Source organism: Nicotiana tabacum, chromosome 2, assembly GCF_000715075.1.
Source record: "Nicotiana tabacum cultivar K326 chromosome 2, ASM71507v2, whole genome shotgun sequence".
Lineage (NCBI taxonomy): Eukaryota > Viridiplantae > Streptophyta > Magnoliopsida > Solanales > Solanaceae > Nicotiana > Nicotiana tabacum.
In genome coordinates, this window is record NC_134081.1 from 99,780,346 (window position 1) to 99,800,014 (window position 19,669).

Genomic DNA, 19,669 nt, shown 5'->3' on the forward strand with positions numbered 1-19,669 from the left:
TAAGCTCTTGTTCTTCTGTTTATCGACACCGGTCGTGATGAGCCCGACTCGAGGGCAATTATTCCATCAAGGCTGAAATTATCCAACTCATGTAGTTTGAATTTATCTTATCTTTATTTACTCAATAACAACTTAATTTATCGCTTTATGTCAAATTAATTCGCATATCTTTAAATCCATTTGCAAATATAATTGTTATCCGAGTTTGAAGGTAAACCATCTCCAAAGACCAAAGTGTCTCTTTTTTGGGTAAAATACCAATAATTTCCCTCATAGCCCTACAGGTGACAGAAAATAAAGCTGTGGGTTCCAAAAGAAGTACCAAGAAAGGAAAGTTAGTACTATCTATGGAGAAAACCTTCTTATCTTTCGCGTTTTACTCCAGTGGACAGATATGAAATTCATAATTTGAATTAACATTAACACCCCGAAATTTGCCCAAACCAAAATTTAATACAAAAGTCATAACAAAACAAGGACGAGTACGTCGTTTTGTCGGTGAAAACTGAAAACCTACAAAAGTAAAAACAAAAACAAAAACAAAAACAAATTAGTAGGTCCGATGGAAACACGCATTTCGTCGCAATTGTGATTTGGTTGTGGATGAAATGCATGTAAAAAGGGTGGGGGAAAAGTCGAAAGAGATTGGATCATTTAATGTCACCAATTATAGTTTGACCTCGTTAAGAAATTTTTTGAAAAAATAGCCTTAGATACCAGAATTTTAAATTTGAAGCACGCTTCTTCAAAATTCTAGCAGCAAACTTTAAAATACTAACACAAAGCTATTTTACCAAAACTTTCTTTAACAATGCTAAAATATAAATTATACACAAATAGCCAGCGATATTTATTGTTCACTTTTTCTAGCCATATACATAAATTATACATTGATTATAAATAATTATACACACATAATACATAAATTATGCATATTTTATACCTCAATCGACTATTTTTAGTTTAATTGGTTGGTGGGCTTCTATTTCATGGATATAGAGCCATAATATGGTGTTTCATCAATAATTCTTCACATCCTCTATTTATTATTTTAAAGATTATAAAATAGGTTTTAAATTGGATATGAAAATGTTGAATAACATGCTTAGTCAAAACCTATTAGTGCCATCCCTAATTGGATATACTTTTTACATTTCATAATATGTCGTTTTAATCTTCTGTTTTCTTGAAGGTACGAAGTAAATAAATCAAATATATTTCGAAAGGCATGTAAGTTGTACAACTACTCTCTAATGGTACATCGTGTAATGTGGATTGGACCTAGTCAACCATAGTTGCTGTGCCTTGATCTCGAAAGCCAAATTGACTTAAACCCCATTTGCAATTTGGTGAAGATCGAGGCTTCCTGTTCACACATGAGCCCGATTTGGATTCTTGTTCACGTCGGTCGATGATTTAATATGGAGTAGTTTGTTTCCTAGGTAAAACGAGATGGTTATAATCTTCTATCTTTACAATAATACTTATGTCTCAATCTTAAATTCGACATATAATTTTATTGATTATGTATTCTTTTATTTAAGTTCAACTCATATCATTATCATACTAATAAAATCCTTATAGTCTTGTACAATGTACATTGAATGAGAGATTTCATATTTGAATCTTGAAAATGGAGAGCTTCGTCGCAGCTCTCCATAGTGAATGAAATGAATCGAATTAGTTAGGTAAGTGAACTTCGAATATTAGTTGTTTAAACACAAGAATAATAACCACTTAATATTCACCATTTAGTTTTAAATCATTGTTATTTTTAAAAAGTGCAAATAGTTTTTTCCCACAACTTTTTATATGCTTAGGATTATGCCAAATATTTTTATTAATAAATTATTATTCCATCAATTTTGTAATATTTAACGTGTAAGGTAGTGAAGGTGAAAATCTTTACCTACAAAATATTATTTTTTTTAAAAATGAATAACGAAAAAAGTAAGACTATACATAAAAAGAATAACCTTGTATTTCATACTTATCAATTTTTAGCATTCACGACTTTGCATGAACCTCTTTTTTAAAACGTTACTTAAATTGATGGGAAATAAAGTAGATTTAAGTAGGTGATTTAATTCAAAAAAAGTCATTTCAAAAGAATTGAGTGTTGCGCCAGCTGAGAGGCGAACTGTGTGTGTTTAAACTTTAAAGTGTAAAAGGATTCACGCGGATGATTATGTGGATGTTGGTAAGCCACCCCCACTCTGCCAGCTGGCCTGTCGGAGTTTACAGGCAAACTTCCTCTCCCGCACGTGACTCACACCTCTCTTTCTCCCTTCAAATCACACTCTTTTTCTCACCCTTTTTCTTTATTCATCATATATTGTATGTATATTCCTTCATTTCCCGAAATTATGGAATTAAATTCCCAATTCCGTTGACTGTTGACTAAAACCAACTCTCTTGTGCCATTCAAAGCTTGTACCGTACGCTTTATTCCTTGTACCAAGAAAGCACAGTAGATCACAAGCTTAAGAAATCAGCGTAAAATAGTTACAATACTTTGAATAAAAATCGCTTTCTCGGTGGATGCATCAATAACAATTAATAGACCCAAAATATAATCAAACACAATCCCCGCCTCTATCTCTCTTTCTTTCTCTTTCTCTTTCTCTCTCTAGAATTTGGTTTCGTCTTTGAGGTGTTACTTTCGGTTGAGACAAGAAGCTGAATCTTCAGGAGATGTAGGATTCAAATGCGATAATTGCCTCTTAGTGAAGTTAGCTTCAGATTCATTTTTCTAAGATCTACTCTGCTGGTAAACTCTCCGATCACGTTTTTTTTTTTAATTATTTGCCTTTGTATTCATCAATTTCAGATTCGATAAGTATTATTTGCATGTGTATTTGTTAAATTCAGCTCGTTGATTGTTTCATCATTAGTAGTATCTTGATTTTGAGTTCTCCGTGAGTTCTTATGAGGAGTTTTAAATTAAATTGTTACATTAATGCTAGTAGAAACTGTATTGATGCTGAATTTGACTGCACTCCAGTGCATGAAAAATGAATTGCGAATCAATCTATCTGTTGCTTCGTCAGTCAGAACCTAGAATATGTCAATTTAATCTGAATTAATTGTGTCACTTAGTGTAGTTCCATGTGGTTTGGGTAGTACATTTGTTAGTTTTGATGAAATTGATTTGTCAGCCAAGTAGGGTTGGTTTGGGAAATAAACAGTAATGTGCGTAATTCTACTCATGAAAGCCTGTTCTATAGGCTTAATGCGTATAATGTTTTTCCGCCCTTCATCTGAGCCGGTGCAAGACTATCTGACAAACGGCAAAACTTAGCATATTTTGAGAGTTATGCATTGTGCATTTCACTTTCAGCTTTGTGTACTGGAGGAGCAATCTGACGCAATCTCTTAGGATTAGAATTTGGTATTTCTTGTTTTTTTGTTGATCAATTCTCCAAAACACTGCTATTCACCACTTTAGATAGTTAACCACAATAATAATCTAAGTTAAATCCCAGATAGAGATCATTGAAGTTAATCTCTGGTTAATGTCCCCACAACTTATCTTATGTGGAGTTCTAGTTCCAGTAGCAGCGAGACAAATAAAAAGCACTAGTATCTCTGTTCATTATTGTGGCTTGAGAAGACAAATTCTGGAAGCCAAAGGCTCAATCATGTTCACTCCTTTTCCGTTATGAGTCCTCTCAGTACCTTTAAAGTAATCATTGACAGCCATCTCTTTTTAGAAGCATGTTCACTCTCATTCAAATAACTTATACTTCGCAGATTTTACGGCATCCAACTTGGTTGGAGGAGGAGAAGCTCTTTAATTATGACAGTGTCTTAAAACAAGTGCAAGATGTATAAGCTCTTTTATTGGGTAGCAGTGTCAGGGAGATGGTATTGCAATTAAACTATCTACTGACATGGAAGAGACACGAGATGAAGTTGGGCATTCAGAGCAGAGATCCCCAGGGGCTGCATGGTGGCCTTCAGATTTCGTCGAAAAGTTTGGATCTGTTACCCTTGATAGTAAAGAAGAAAATTTGAGGAATAAGGAACCAAGGGAAAATGAAGTATACGATAGTCTTCCATGTCAGACTGCTTCACAGATTCTCTGGAAAACTGGAACACTGTCAGAACCAATTCCAAATGGTTTCTACTCTGTTGCTGCTGTGAGCTCCATAAGTTTTTCTTTTAGTTTCTATGCATCGTTGCATGTTATGGCTTTGATTTTCTTTGAATAAATATACTTTTTGTCCCTTAGAAGCTGAACTAATGATTATTGTTTGGTTAAGAGTAGCTTACATGCCTTGAAGAGAAGGTTGTACAGTTTGATTTTTCAGTTATGGAACGTGCATGTGAGGCCATAACGGGACCACTAAGATTGTTGTTGGTGATATTTAAGCGCTTTTAATCTTGTAGGAAATTGATCAAGACTAACTGCCAAGAACAATGAACTTTTTGAATGTACAATAAACTTAAAATTTTGGCTACTTGGAGAAAAAAAAACCGGTCTATCCCATCAAATCAAGTTGAAATTTTCGTGTTCTGATAAAATGATTTCCTCTTCCTTTCATGTTCAAATAGGTGAAATTCTCCTATCACTCTGTCATATTAAAGGCCAGAGAGGAAGGTCTATACTCTATAGTTCCCCTTCCGCTCTAGGATATGCTTTAGCCTTTCCATTCCTTTCAATCTACAAATCCTGTAGCATAGGGCGTAATGTTGCCATCAGTTTCTTTTGATCTAATTTGAAAACTTGGTATGTTTTGATCCAATGGTTATAATTTTTTGCCATATTCTCTTTCTTGCCTTTATGTTTTTATTCAGCATGCTTGCAGCTTGATTTCATTATATCTTTCGCTCTTCTTCCTTCCAGACAAATCATGTGGTATTGGATTGAAACGGGCTAGAGTAAAACACATTGAGCCAACATTCATTATGGTCATTGGTCGTCATTCATTTGAAAAAATGTCCGTTCCAAAATCGTGAGTGAGATTGTCATCTCATCTGGTTGTGCCTTATACGCATAATGTGATTGAGAATAGTTCATGGAATAGAAAAAGATTCAAAGATGAAAATATTCTCATTGTTCACTAAGGCTAGTGCTTTTACTAGAAAATCTCTAGCCAACTTCTGTCACTGACAATTGTTAGCACTCTGGACATTGACATTTTTAAGGACCATAATTTGGTTTTGCTGTAAACTTCTGTGACTAACACATTTCTCAATTGTCAGCTGTTCAGAGGCCTTGAACTTAATTTCTTCTATTTGTTCTTTTCTGTATCTCCTGATGTGGGTGCTGTATGTATTTTGAGTAGCACTTGCATTGCTTCAATTTTATTTGAATGCCCTTTTCCTTATCTTTTTGGCTCAGGAGAAAAGGCTCAAAGAGCTTTTTGAAGATATTCCCACTTTTGATGAACTTCATTCGCTGGAGCTGGAGGGTTTAAGAGCAGATATTATACTCGTAGATACTGAGAAAGACAAGAAGCTTTCTATGTTAAAGCAACTGATTGTTGCACTGGTGAAAGGCTTAAGTTCAAATCCTGCAGCTATTATAAAAAAGATAGCTGGATTGGTGGGTTTTACCTTCTTTTTCTTCGCTGTGCCATAAAATGACTCTATCTTTTCCTTTCCTTTCTTTTCTGTTTGTTTCCATGTCAAGTTACTTGTTTTCTTTTATGGGGATGTTTCTTGATTGACAGTTCTGTGAATTTATCTCTGGTTTTTGGGTTGCACAGAGATTATTAGAACATGTTCTGGTGATTGTTCTTTTGTGGATATACTTCTCATTTGGAGAAGAATATTTGGACTTGGCATGTTTTTATAAGAGAAGAGTTTAAATGTGCTGTTTACTGTTAAATGAATATATGGGCCATGGATTGCATTTTAGATTTTTGGTCATAGGAAAAGGATGAAGTATTAAGCATATTCCATGGACATTTTATCATTTTATCTGTTGTTTTTATGACTCTTTACATAGGTGTCTGATTTTTACAAACGACCAAACTCTGAACTAAGTCCTGCTAAAGCTGCTTCTGATGAAAGCTCTCACATTTCTGACAACCGAGGCATCCAGATGTTGGGTCAAATAAAGCATGGCTCATGCCGTTCTCGAGCAATATTATTCAAAGTATTAGCGGATACTATAGGTCTTGAAAGTCGGCTTGTTGTGGTAAGTTTTGCTTCGATTGAAAGAATTCGTAGTTCCCTTGCTTTTGTAAATTTCATTTTTTAAACTCTGAACTAAGTACTGTAAAATGTCCAGCTACTAGTTTTTGTGAATTCTCGCTTTATTTTCTTTCTTTTCCGTATTTTTATCCTATAATATTTTAATGTTTCTAAATTAGGGTTTGCCTACTGAAGGAGCTTCTGATTGTGTAGACTCAGATAAGCATATGTCTGTTATAGTTGTCCTAAATTCTGTGGAACTGCTTGTCGACCTTATGCGTTTTCCTGGTCAACTTATTCCTCGATCAACCAAGGCTATTTTCATGACCCACATATCTGCTGCTGGGGAGAGTGATTCTGCAGAAAATGATTCCTGTGATTCGCCATTGGAGCCTAACAGTCCTCTCTATGGGTTTTCAGAGAGAATTGATCCTGAGAGGTTAGGAGGATATGTTTCTCACCTTTTAATTAACAAAGTTTGAGTTTAATTGCTATAATCTTTTCATCCTGTTCTGTTGTGGATGAATCATTATTATCGTTGGGAAGTTCCTTTTTGCTGGTGAAAAGGCAGTTTCATTTCTTCTTCTTCCATAATTCATTTTCCATTGATCTTTTGTTTCTACAGTTCTGAGAAAGATGACACCCTTCAATGCCAGAGGAGACTAGAAGCATCTTCAAATGCTGCAGGACCTTCATTGAGGAGTATGATGTTGCGGTCTAACACATCAATTGACAGAAAATTGAGGTATTATTTCACTCAGCTAAGAAATCATGTTTTTACAAAATAACATTGACATTTGATTGTATCTTCTTTACTCCTTATTTGTGTTCCATGGATCTTTTTTCAGTAAGGGTGTGTTCTGTGGATCTTATTTTCTTTGGATTTACTATTTCTGTGTATCAGTTTGTCACATAGCGAACCCAATATTGCTACTGCAGCTTGGAGAAGGAGCAGAAGGAAAGTTATTACTGAACAAAGGACTGCTAGTTCAAGGTTTACTTTTTTATGGCCACCACTTCTATTCAATTGATTTCCCCCCTTGCATGTCCAGTGGAGCTCTTTATCAGTTTTTCAATCTTGGATGCTATGATACCAGCAAAAACGCTCTGGATCGTCTCAGTTTGCTGATCTTTTACAATTAATTAATTGCCAAAGATTCGGAAAGAAATCACCTAGTGTTTTTGCCTCTGCTGGGATTTCAATCTGAGACCTCATGGTTCTCACTCCACTTGACCACTAGGCCATACCTTGGGTGCTAAAAATGACTGTTACCTATATTACATTTATTTATTTATCTACTTTTATTACTGCTGCATTTTGTGGTTAATTTGTAACACCAATTTGAATCAACTTATATTGAACTAGCATTAGTCTTAGAAGGCTTTACGTTTTCCTTCTTTTCTTTATTTTTCAACAGTCTTATAAACTATGAAAAAAATAAATCTGGCTTCTCACATGTACTTGTATACCATTCATTGTAAATAAAGAGTCCTAAATGTGTCGTTATATCTTGGAGAGCTTCTCGGTTTTTTCTTGTCAATCCGCATTAATTATAAGATACTTTTCTCACGCTAAAGAGATATAAATAGGTCTCAAACCACGTTATGGAATAATTGGAAAGGTTGCTAGGTTGTTATTCAACACGTGAAGTGGCTCTTTTTATCTCTGTTAACCTGAGCTACTCCATGCCTTGAAGTGTAATGGATGATTTCCTCTAATTTACATTCTTCTCTCACTTCATATCGCCAGTCCTGAGCATCCTTCATTTCGAGCACGTGCACGGTCTATGCTTAGTGGTGATAACAAAACATTCAGAGATTATTCAGATGATGTTGCTACATCAAGGTATCTAATTCCACTCTTGCTTTCTGTTTCCTACGAGTTTATGGCAGAATATCTGTAGAACATTTACATGTATGAAGTACTCAAATTGTTCTTTTTGTTCCTGGCATTATTTGTGGTTCATCTCACATATTGTTCTCATTCATATTTAGGGGTTCCTTTGGTTCGTTGGCTTGAATTGTTGATCAAAGAGGTCAATGATGCTTAAATGAACTGCTGAATGCAATATCTTAACGCTAATTAGAGTGCGTTTAATGTAAACATAAGTGCACTACTTCAGCAGCCATCTCATACGAAAATTTTCTGTTGATAAATTTCCATTATGTTAATAGTAGCTAAAAATATGGATTTTAGGCTGTTTTATCAGTTGTCTAGGCTACTAAATTTTTATTGAAAGTGCTTAATAGCTGTTGAGATTGGTTTTAGCATAGCTGATAATTAGTACAGAGTACATATGTATTCTAATATGGGGTTTTGGTGTTTTGATATTTGGTTCTGTTGCCCTTATAACTTTTATAAATGTATGGGAAACAATTTTGTCTATTTTTTCCTCTTATTTGATAACTACTATTATTTATTCCTTAAATATTTGATGCAGTAATGGTGTTTCTTAAAACTCTAATTTGGTCAGTGTTTGATAATACTTTAATAAAGACAGCACATTTCATTTTAGGAATCATAAAAGAGAATAAAGAACAGATCAAACAAAATAAGTCTCCTTCACAGTGAAACAAATAGAAAGATCAAATATTCCAAATAATAAAAATATTACTAACTTGTATGAACTCTACAGATAATAATTATAGAGTGATAATGATTGATCTTGCAAATGATGAGAATGATTATATTACTCAAAAGTGCAACCGTGCAAGTTATCCTACTTTTGAATTTCAAGCTTATAATTTTTCATTTTTCTTTTACAAAAAGAAGTGTGATTTAGACCAAGAATGAAGTCTATTGCCTCAAGTACTGTTTCAAGTGATTGATATAGCAGTATAACGATTTTAACTTTATTTGATAGGAAATATGTCATTTATTTTTCCAGTTTATCATTTAAATGAATTGCAGTTCATGTTGAACTTTTGGGATTTTTTTGAAAAAATCCTTTGGCAAATAAAACCTTAAGAGACGATTAAAATCTAGTTACAATTAAATTTTAAAATTGTAAAAATCACGGGGCATACTAAAATACTTTCTGGCTGCAAACTATCATTTTTAATTATATAGATTCTATATCAGTCTATCTATTATGTGGATTTTGTAGAAGTTAACTCAAGTAGGTCCAAGTAGTTAAGCTTACAGTCATAATTTATGCCAGTAGTGTCTTGCGTTGGGGAATCAAGAACTCTAAACATCTATATTTTGTGTTGTGTATAGCCTCCATTTTCCCTTCAAACCATCCGAGATTGTGTACTTCTCAAGCTGTCCAAAGGTGCAGGCAGGGATAGTATTCCATACAGCCTTGAGTCTCTTAGTGAATCTTTGACCTTGTCAGCGAGACATCTGTTTTTGGCATAATCCATTGTACTCCAAGAAGAGTAAAAAAACATAGACCAGATTTTCTAACTGAAGCTGCAGTGCAGTAATAGATGGTCTGGGGCCTCACTTGATTTGCCAACTGAAGCTGCAGCAATGCACATGCAGTCAAATTAATTTGAAATGATGAGTATAAACTGTAGTAGGTTTATCTGATTGTTAGGTAAGCAACTTTAATGACCTTCAGACTTACATTTCCTGACATCTCATATGAGATTGATGTGGGAGCTTGCATAAGCTTTGAGCGTAAGTAGTATTTTAGTGCATTGGATTAATAGTCAAAAGTGCAATGGCACTGTATAAACCCAGACAGCCAATAAATGTGTTTTTACCGAGTATGAGATTCATCCTCCACTAGTAATTGCTGTGATACATGGGAAATGGCCATCACAGAAGAGTAGTAATATAAAAAAAGTCCGAGACCCTTCATGAATTAGTTGCAGACAGAATGTGTTGGAAGGGAAGAATCATCTATTCTGGCAAATGGTACTTGTATTGAATCCGGTAATGAGGGAATATCTGTATACCCTATATGCTGCGAAAGTGGAAAATAATTAATTCCTTGGAAGTGTGCAGCTAAATCTAGCTGTTAAAATTCATCTTTGGCGAATAACTTGTGTTGTATGCTTATAACAATTTTCTATGCATATATCAGTTTAGTGGTGGGTTTGATATTAGTAGTGTCGGTGCATCGTGGTTGCATGACTCGTGGTTGCATGACAGCAGTTTTCTGGCTTGACTGATAAGGCATAGTAATTGAATTGAAGTGGCCATCAGTTTTCTTGGTAGAAGAATTTTGAGTACTGGGTGTTCCATACTCTCTCTTCTGCTCACCTCCTCTTTCTAGGGAGCATATCAGAGTAGACTTACAAAGTTATACTTTCTCCCTTTAAAATGGGATAATGATCTAAACTTTATCCATCTTTATAGCCTGTTTGGCCAAGCTTCTCCAAACCAAAAAGCACTTTTTTTTCTTCTTTTCAAAGTTGAATTGGCCAAGCTTTTAAAAGAAAGAAAAGTGCTTTTGATTAGAAGCAGAAGCAGTTTTGGAGAAGCAGAAAAAAGTAGCTTCTTCCCAAAGCACTTCTTTGAAAACTACACTTAGAAGCACTTTTTAACAGCTTGCCATATACTAATTGCTACTCAGAAGTGCTTTTCAAATTAATTAACCAAACACAATATGCTTTTCATCAAAAGTACTTCTGGAAAAAATACTTTTGAGAAAAAGCAGTTCTCAAAATAAGCTGATTTTAGAAGCTTAGCCAAACAGGCTATTAGTCTATTTGACACAACCATTACCTTCTGATGTTTTATGGGATGGATAACTCAGAATTATAAATGTGAATCCGAGTTGAAATATTTTCATAACTCTCTTCTAATATATGCACTCACCAGATTTACCTGTTTATTAGTGAATCAATTTGTCTTTTTGAATATAAAACCTTCATCATCATCAGAAAAGTTTGCTGAATCAACTGTTTCTATCCACAGGTCAACGGGTGCATCAACATCCGAACCACGTAGATTACGAAGAAGAAGCATTAGTATTACTCCGGAAATCGGTGATGACATCGTAAGGTAGATAGTTTAATTAAAATGTTCATCATAAGTGTCTTTACTCTTAGTTCATAGGACCATCTTTTTGGTAATAATTTGTACAAATATGAATCTATTTGATGCTAAATTGCATTATTATCTGCCTTTCCTGAAATATACTAAGAATGTGACGAAGAACCTAGTATTTTATGGTTGAAGAAAGAAAAATTTACTGCTTGGAACTTGTGAGTTGTGACTGGATGTAGATGCACTCCGTCACAATATGGATGCTGTCAGGAATATTGCTAAGAAGACTTAGCAACCATTTCCTATTTTACTTATCTCATTTTTGTGTCATAAACGAAACCAGGGCTGTTCGATCAATGAATGAAGCACTGAAGCAGAATCGTAGAGAACAAGGGGAAAATAGCTCGCTCCTTCATACTTCAAATGACAGAGGCGGGGCATTGGATCATCAAAAAAATGTATGCTATCTTTTGTCTCTGGTTTTAAGATCCCTAATAGTTTGATGTGTTTCACTCTGGAACCAGTTAGGTTTGTTACTGTTTCAGATCAGGGGCAGTTTTTGTTGTAGCATTTTTCCCTCTATTCCATGATTGGGCTTTTGTCTAGGAATCTTGCACGCTCTTATATTTTTTGCCCGATAGAAGTTGCATATGAGTATCTTTTGGAGTAATATTTCCTCTTCGTAAATGGATGTTATAATCATAGTTCATTGTGAAAAATTTGGAGACTCTGATTATTAGAATATTCTGTCTTAACCCTAACTGAATGCCATGCAACTGTGGTTTGATGCATTGTCTCTTTTCGGTTTCATTATGTTGGCTTAAAGATCTGCAATTTTAGGTGTCTGATTTTCACCGTGATGACCATGAAATATTGGGTGCACAGTCTTCCTTATTTGCATTGTCAAGGGAGCACATGAACTCCCAGAAGGCAATATCGTTACCCTCGTCTCCCAATGAATTCAGAAGGCAGGCTCCAGAAAGAAGGGGGCATGTGAATGATGAAACGGTCTCAACCTGGAATAGGATTCTGGAATCACCAATGTTCCTGAATAAGCCTCTTCTACCTTTTGAAGAATGGAATATAGACTTCTCAGAGTTGACCGTTGGCACTCGTGTCGGGATTGGTGAGTTTATTTTAAATCTTTTTTCCAAGTAGTACTGTAGTAAATTATGCTTCATTGTTTTGTTTGCTAAATCATTTGGTTGCATTGTACCACTAATGAGTCCACAATGAGCTGTGTTGAGACTGCTCTCGTTGCTCCTTGTGTTAATGACTGCTAACTATTATACTATTTCTGATGGATCATGCTCTGTGAACTTTGATGTGTGAGAAGCGTTTGCTCATGTTCACGATAATTTGATCACTTTATGCTTTGAGTTTAGAAAACAGCTTGGGTTTGTCAATTTGCTGCATATGCACTGAAGAATTCAACACAGGGGAAATAGATAGCAAGGGCCAAGGTCCCTATGCCTGAGGATTCATGTGTTTGGATGAGAGAGAGGGATCTTACCACTTATCCATTCTATTTTTAACTGCTAGTATGGAAATAATATAATATTAATCTTCCAACATTTATAAAAATAAGAAGACGTGGTTTAGTGAACCTGATAAAAAAAAAATCATTTTGCAGTATTGAGAATTATGGTCAAAATGACAGTTCTCAATCGTTTACTGTTTGATTTGATTGATTGAGATTCTCCAGTGGGGTTTTGTCTCTGTTTGTTCTATAATTCTGATTTTCCTACATATGGAAAGAGTTTGGTAGAACCTGAATATTCCCTTCCATTCTTTCTTCCCAACATGCATTGTAAAATGAGAGAGAACATAAAACACAAGGAGGGAGATGCTTAGGGAACCTTTTTTCAGTTGGTTCTGATGTATTTGACAACAGACCTGGAGCTTTATCTGTTGCTTATCTTGAGCGCCAATCTTACTTTTCTGACCATCAGAGCGCTTAGATTCTATGTATCTCAAAGGAAAGCTTTATTACTTTAACAAGGATTTGATCTTTCAAAGCAATGGCAGATTCAAGAACAACTAGACATTCTTTTTTGGGGTCAGGGATAGTGAGCTGTGAATAAAAAGCTATTTAACTTCAATACGGGTCATATATCAATGTGAAATGCAGCAGATGAGCAGGCTATTGGAACTTTCTGCTGTACCTTCTCCATAGAATGGATTTTTGAGACAAATGGAGGTGTTTATATACAATGCATTTCCACTGTGAGATTACTTATAATTAATGGGTCTCTGCTCGAGTTTTTCGCAGCCTCAGTGAACCCACCTTTGCCAGTGCTCTTTCTGCTTGTCGTGGAAGCTCTTAACAAACTGTTTGAACAAGTCATTTATGAAAGAGAGATCAAACCTTTTGTTTGCAGACAATGCCTTCACTCTTTGTGAATATGAGACAAATACGATCATTGTTTAGAACTCTGGTGTAGTGAGTTATTGTCAGGGCTTTGCATCAACATAAGAAAGTTTGGATTAATACCAGTATAGGAAGTGAAAAACATCCAAGAAGAAGCCTCAGTAGGGAGGTGTATAAAGTGTTGATCTTCCTATCAGTGGTAAGGTCAAGGAGAGTGCACTTTTGTGCCTAGTTTTGCAACAATCTTAGCAGATCTTGGAAGGATGGAAGAGACAATATTTATCAAAGGATGGGAGAATCACTTTGATCAAGATATATCGCCCTTCAGCTTTTCGACATTTTTGTCCGTGTTCCTAATCCCATTAGTTATCGCAAAAAAGCTGGAAAAATTAGTGAGGGAATTCTATGACTGGTGAACGGTAATATCTCATTTTGTTGAGAGAAAATAACAGCTTCAGTAACGGCGGGGAGATCGGGTATTCGAAGATTTACTACATGTCATCAAGCTCTCCAAGGAAAGTTTTATGGAGATTCTTATGCATAGAGAATGCTCTGGTAGGAAAGATACAATGTAAAATAGGGATGTGGTCTATAGGGTTGTTATCTATGAGGTCGCATCATCACATGTGATAAGTTTGTGGAAATGCAATATGAAGGAGAAGTAGAATTTTTCAAACTATTGGCTTTAGGGAACGGGAACATAATACGATTTTTGGCTTGATATATAGCGTGGTCAACCAAATTGAAAAGTGAATTCCTTTATCTATTCTCCATAAAAATTTAGCTAAATAAATGTTGAGGAAGTTGATAAATTATTTATGAATGATCTTCTAACTGTTTTCTGGTAATTTATATTACAATCACCTATTGGGGACGATTCAAGACTATCCTCTGAAAGAGTTGAAAACCAATATTTAGCGATAAATAATATATCTTTTTACTTGTCTTTGTGGTAGAGGAGGAAATTCCTTGCTCTATAGATAGATGGTTGGAATTTTTAGGAGGTCCAATGCATTTTTTGGTTAAAGGTCTAATGCATACTTGATTAAACCACCTTTGTACAGTCAACAGCATTTTAGTGTACTACAAAAAGGTACATGATGTATAAGAAAAAAAAGAGATCAAAATGGAATGCACATCAGAGATAATGTCACACCAGGGAATGGTGTTACGCCTACACCAAATAGAGAGTGAATTGTTTTACAACATTAGAGCCGAAAAGATATATAAGATGCTGATACACATGGAAGCCAAACGCGGGAAATGTAATAAAGTTAAGTACATTACCTACAAAAATGATTTAAAATGTATCTTCAAAGTAATCAATGACCAAATATATGCTTTCCTATGTTCTATTAATCTGCATTTTCTTCCACCAACCGCCATTTGTATTTGAGAGTTTGAGGTCTAAATGCTTTGGACATATTTGCAGGATTCTTTGGGGAAGTTTTTCGTGGTATTTGGAATGGAACTGATGTTGCTATTAAAGTTTTCCTGGAGCAAGATCTTACAGCGGAAAACATGGAGGACTTCTGCAATGAGATCTCTATCCTTAGGTATTGTGTCTATCTAGGATTGGGCTCAACTTCTTTTGGCTTTGAGATGTTCTAACCTAAGTTTTTCTTTCTTCTTGCTTTCCCAGCCGTCTTCGACATCCAAATGGTATTTCTCCTCTTTTCCTTTCAAGTGTTGGCGTTTCTTTCTGACTTGGCTTTAAAATATTGCTCCTTGTTTTGGACTATTGTACATCTAACTTCAGCCAATGGTTGCAGTTATATTGTTTCTTGGTGCATGCACAAAGCCTCCTCGTTTGTCCATGGTTACTGAATACATGGAGATGGGATCTCTATATCATTTGATCCATTTAAGTGGTCAAAAGAAGAGACTTAGCTGGCGGAGGAGACTCAAGATGCTTCGTGACATATGCAGGTTGGTTTGTTGATCATCTTTGGTGTTGCTTGATAACTTGGTGATCCTTAATGCTTTTCAATGACATTTTTTTTTTGTTTGATTGGTGTTCTTCTGTGATATTTTCATATAATACTTCAATGATATGTGAAGGGTCTTAAATGTAACTTGAAAGAATTGATTGGCCTTTGATATATTTTCGGGAGGCATCCTTGATAAAACTGGTAAAATTGCGTGGGAAAGCATAGTTGAATTTTGCTTCGTCTTTGTTTATGCAATTCAATAATGTTTTGCTGATGAAGTTCCATGTTTTGTTGAGACGACTTATTTATCTATTAATGCTGATTACACAACCTTTCCACATGTTAATTACAACCGTCTATTGCTTTGTTATTACATAAAGCTTCAAAAGCTTCTAAGTAAAATACCTCAACTATGCTTCTACTTTTATATTTCTCAAGGACGGGATTTATGATTAGTTTCTTGGTTCTGTTGGCAACTAAGAGGGTTGATGTGCATACATCGGATGAAGATAGTCCATCGTGATCTAAAAAGTGCAAACTGCCTTGTGAACAAGCACTGGACTGTCAAAATATGTGATTTTGGGCTCTCGAGAATAATGACAGATGCACCTATGAGAGATTCTACATCAGCTGGCACTCCAGAATGGATGGCTCCAGAACTCATCCGTAACGAGTCTTATACAGAAAAATGTGACATTTTTAGCCTAGGCGTGATAATGTGGGAGCTTTGCACCCTAAAGAGACCATGGGAGGGTGTACCACCAGAGAGGGTATGCCAAATTTCACCTTGTTATTTGGTCATTGTTTGTTTGAGTTTTTTTATGTCTTGGAAGTTAATATCTGTTATTTTCGCATGGCTACATCAACTAATAGCAACTTCATTGTGCTAATTTTTAGGTAGTCTATGCTGTTGCTAATGAAGGATCAAGGCCAGAGATACCGGAAGGACCCCTGGGCCAACTAATTGCAGGTATTTATGGCAAAATGTATAATTAAATGCAGAGGCTCCATGTATTTCTTTGTTCTTGTATTCCTTTCTATAACGTTCTCCTATTTAGTTTTTTGACGTCTCTGACTCGTAGTTTTCCATTTCAGACTGTTGGGCAGAGCCTAACAAAAGACCAAGTTGTGAGGAAATTCTCACCCGACTGCTAGAGTGCGAGTATTCACTCTGCTAGTGCAAATCTGTTTTGTCTGTACAGAAACACATGGTAGAGGTGTTAACAATGTCCGGCTCAAATTGTAACTTCTGTGTGATTTTCCAGTTTAAGAAAAATATCGTGTTTATAGAAATATAGTTGAGACGTTCAGCCTTTTTGCAAAATCAAAAGCAGAGTTCGTTTAACTGTTTCCACACTCTACAAGCAAAACTTGGACCCATATCATCCTCTTCATCCCAATTTGCGTCGGAATGCATCAATAACCAATGCACAAACCTTAATGCATATAAAGAGATCTGAAAATTTAATACATATTCTGACGAAAGAAAACTATTGAAGCACTGGATATGGGAACATTATGTGCGCATTGTGTTCCTTGCATCAATCGGATATTGGGCGCCTGTTTAGGGCAGCTTCAAAGCGGCTCAAGGAGTCTGCTCTCATCTCTGTACTCATGTCATTCTCTGGTGCTGGATAGTAATCCTCTCTCAGTTGTACATCTCTTATGTTTGGGATTCTAAGAAGGAACATCATGAAATGTTCATGCGCTGTTCCATGGATGAACAGTTTTCTGAGTGTGATGCATTCTTGTAGCAGCCCAGCTGCTGGTAGGGATAGACACCTTTGGTTAACGTCCCTATCTTGAGGTGGCCAGTAATCTAGTTCGGCAAGGCTCAAATTTCCAATCCCAAACAGATAAAACCTCTCCCACAAGCTCAAATCCATCTGCCCTGATGGCGCAGTGTGTGCATAACCTATGGTATCTCCACAATCCAAATGCATCTTGGAAAGCTTAGGATAGAGTAGTAGGGTGCTCAGTCCAAATGCCCGCTCCGAAGGTTTTGACCAAAGCCTGCAATCTCCTTCCACCCTAATCTTGATCTCCTCTAAGTTAGGACAGTCTTCAAGACCTGCAGTTGTTAAAGGAGTCAAAAGCTCACCAACACCAATCCAAAGAGAGAGGCATTGCAGCTTATCCCATGATCGTCCACTATATCCATTGCCATGGCCATTGACATCCTCATACAAACTATTAATATCATAGGAGAACTTGCATCTTTTCTTCTGTCTAAACATGTAAGCATCTTCCTCGCATCCAAATGTGTCCCCGGAACAAGCAAAGTTGCTTGATGCCTCCCCTCCATCATTCCTGTTAAGATCAAACCCGTATCCATTACCATCAAGATTCTCAAATTCTTCAACGCTGTCCCACACACAGTCAATGTGAAGCTTTTGTATCCGTCTTTGTATCGGTTCCAATGCTTTCAATGAAGAAGAGGCTCCAAGATTCTTGCAGCAAGATATCTTGACATCAACCAAAGTTCTGCTAAGCAAAGAAGCTAGTGTCCTCATTCCCCTCATAGTTATCTTCTTACAACCTCGAATCTCAAACTTGGCTAACCTCGAACACCCTCTACCAATAGCTATCAAACCCATATCATTCAAGTCCCCCACATTACTTATCGACAGAGATTGAAGCCCTTGACAAAGAGCAACCCCATCCAACTTCGATTCAATTGGCACAGAAATACCGTGGAATTGCCCCAACTTCAACGATCTCAATTTGGGACATTTTCTATTCAAAATCTCCAAGGCAGGACCCGTGTCTCTAACATTATTACAAACATCTAAAACAAGCTCTTCAAGTAATGGAAGACCAGAAAATACCTCAATCAAAGTTCCAACACTAATCTTCGCATCCTCTTCGGTGAACCCCTCATCATTTGGATCACCCCTAGAGTTGGACAAAGCTGATGTGTCCGCCAAATGAAGCACTGATAATTTGGTACAGTTTGTAGCTATAGAAACCAAACCTTCATCACCAACAAAACCAATGTACCTAGGATCAAACATACAAGCAACCTTAAACTCTTTCAAATTAGGACAAGCTTGTGTAATTACCTTAATCTCATCAGATTTAAACCCTTCAGGAAAACTGGAATTCAAGAGATTAAAGCTAGTGAGATTAGAAGCAACCATAGGATGAGATTCCAGTGCTGTAGGAATATCATCCGTCCAGCAGTAAAAAGTCGACAAATCTACTGATTTAAGCTGTGGGCAATTCTCAAATAGCATATTAAATTCATCACCAGTAGCTAATTGGGGACGCTGGTGCCACCGCACAAGCTTGATTTCCTTTAGGTGGGGCCATAGAGGAGGCAAAAGCTGGAGGGTGAATGGGTGGCGCGTGTAGACAACGAGGGAAGTGACGGAAGGAAACGCGTGGCGGAGAAGGTGGGCGATGAGGGAAGGGTCAGCTTCTGCGCCGGCGCCGTCGACCGGAGAGAGGAGTGGGTGACCCCAAGGAGAGATAAGGGAGAGGTCAAGGTGAGTTACGGATCTGAAGCAAGTGGGTAACATGAAGAGGTCACGGACGTTGCCACGGAGCGTGAGGGAGACGCGCGTGGAACGTTCGAGGACGAGGCATTTCCGGCAGACGAGGGCGGCGGAGTTGCGGCTGCGGACGTCGGAGATTGCGGCGATGATGTTAGAAAGGATCACATCAGGTAGGTCGTTAATAATGGTAGAACAAGTAAGTTGTGTAGCTGTAGCCATTGAAATACTTCGAAATGAGTACTGATTGGGGTTTTTCCAGTGGGAGAATTTCAACTTAAAACAGTCACCAAATATGATAAGCTGAGAAATTTTTGGGGTTTGGAAATTGGGTTTTAAGAAATGAGATGGGGAGGAGAGGTTGTCGACTTGTCGGATTATGATACAGGTAATCCCATATTTGGACAATTTGATAATTGGTACTAGTAGTATTTAATAATTTGTGTGATTATTTTGAAGTACACTAAAGTTTAGTATATATTTCTTTTGTTTTTTTGTTTCATAAGACGCCAATATGTACTATCTGAAGGATAAGAAAGATCCCTTTTACCTACTGTTTTTGAGCTTTACCCAGACTTGACCAAGTTGTTACTAGAGCCAAGATAGTGTCAAGAAATTTAACAACAATCACGAGAATTTATTATACTTGTATGATAAACTGAGATAAATGCATATAGTCATGGTTTAGTGATAAATTTATTCAAAAAAAAAAAATAATACTCCTATTAAGGGATCGTTTGATAGGATGTATTAGAGAAAATAATATATGTATTAGCTTTAGTTTTAT

The 19,669-nt window shown here is 36.3% G+C and overlaps 2 protein-coding genes across 4 annotated transcripts; one reads left to right on the forward strand and one right to left on the reverse strand.

Moving 5' to 3' along the window:
• The first annotated feature begins 2,519 nt into the window (after positions 1-2,519).
• LOC107810778 (serine/threonine-protein kinase EDR1) lies at positions 2,520-16,712 on the forward strand. 3 transcript variants are annotated; one of them, XR_012701960.1, is made up of 17 exons: positions 2,520-2,770; positions 3,754-4,142; positions 5,348-5,551; positions 5,957-6,148; positions 6,324-6,583; positions 6,770-6,889; positions 7,049-7,138; positions 7,895-7,990; positions 11,015-11,101; positions 11,430-11,544; positions 11,927-12,212; positions 14,890-15,013; positions 15,100-15,119; positions 15,230-15,386; positions 15,827-16,158; positions 16,286-16,358; positions 16,484-16,712. XR_012701960.1 is itself a non-coding variant. In XM_016635598.2 (17 exons), the coding sequence occupies exons 2-17, from the start codon at positions 3,894-3,896 to the stop codon at positions 16,564-16,566; spliced, it is 2,445 nt and encodes an 814-aa protein (XP_016491084.2). In that variant the 5' UTR covers positions 2,520-2,770; positions 3,754-3,893; the 3' UTR covers positions 16,567-16,712. The 3 variants fall into 3 exon arrangements, 2 of the variants coding, with proteins under 2 accessions (XP_016491084.2, XP_016491085.2); XM_016635598.2 differs by having other exon boundaries at positions 15,870-16,158; XM_016635599.2 differs by having other exon boundaries at positions 11,972-12,212; positions 15,870-16,158.
• LOC107810779 (F-box protein MAX2 homolog A) lies at positions 16,654-19,326 on the reverse strand. The gene has a single exon (XM_016635601.2). It carries the CDS (start codon positions 19,102-19,104, stop codon positions 16,930-16,932), a length of 2,175 nt encoding a protein of 724 aa, XP_016491087.2. The 5' UTR covers positions 19,105-19,326; the 3' UTR covers positions 16,654-16,929.
• Between the last annotated feature and the right edge of the window lie 343 nt (positions 19,327-19,669).

What these genes read in the sequence shown, in the direction of transcription:
- LOC107810778 (XM_016635598.2), top strand. Translation starts at nt 3,894, where the DNA reads ATGGAAGAGACACGAGATGAAGTTGGGCATTCAGAGCAGAGATCCCCA. An exon ending in TTGAAAGTCGGCTTGTTGTG is followed by an intron (nt 6,149 to 6,323) that starts GTAAGTTTTGCT and finishes TTTCTAAATTAG; the next exon opens with GGTTTGCCTACTGAAGGAGC. An exon ending in ATGCTTCGTGACATATGCAG is followed by an intron (nt 15,387 to 15,869) that starts GTTGGTTTGTTG and finishes TTGGCAACTAAG; the next exon opens with AGGGTTGATGTGCATACATC.
- LOC107810779 (XM_016635601.2), bottom strand. Translation starts at nt 19,104, where the DNA reads ATGGCTACAGCTACACAACTTACTTGTTCTACCATTATTAACGACCTA.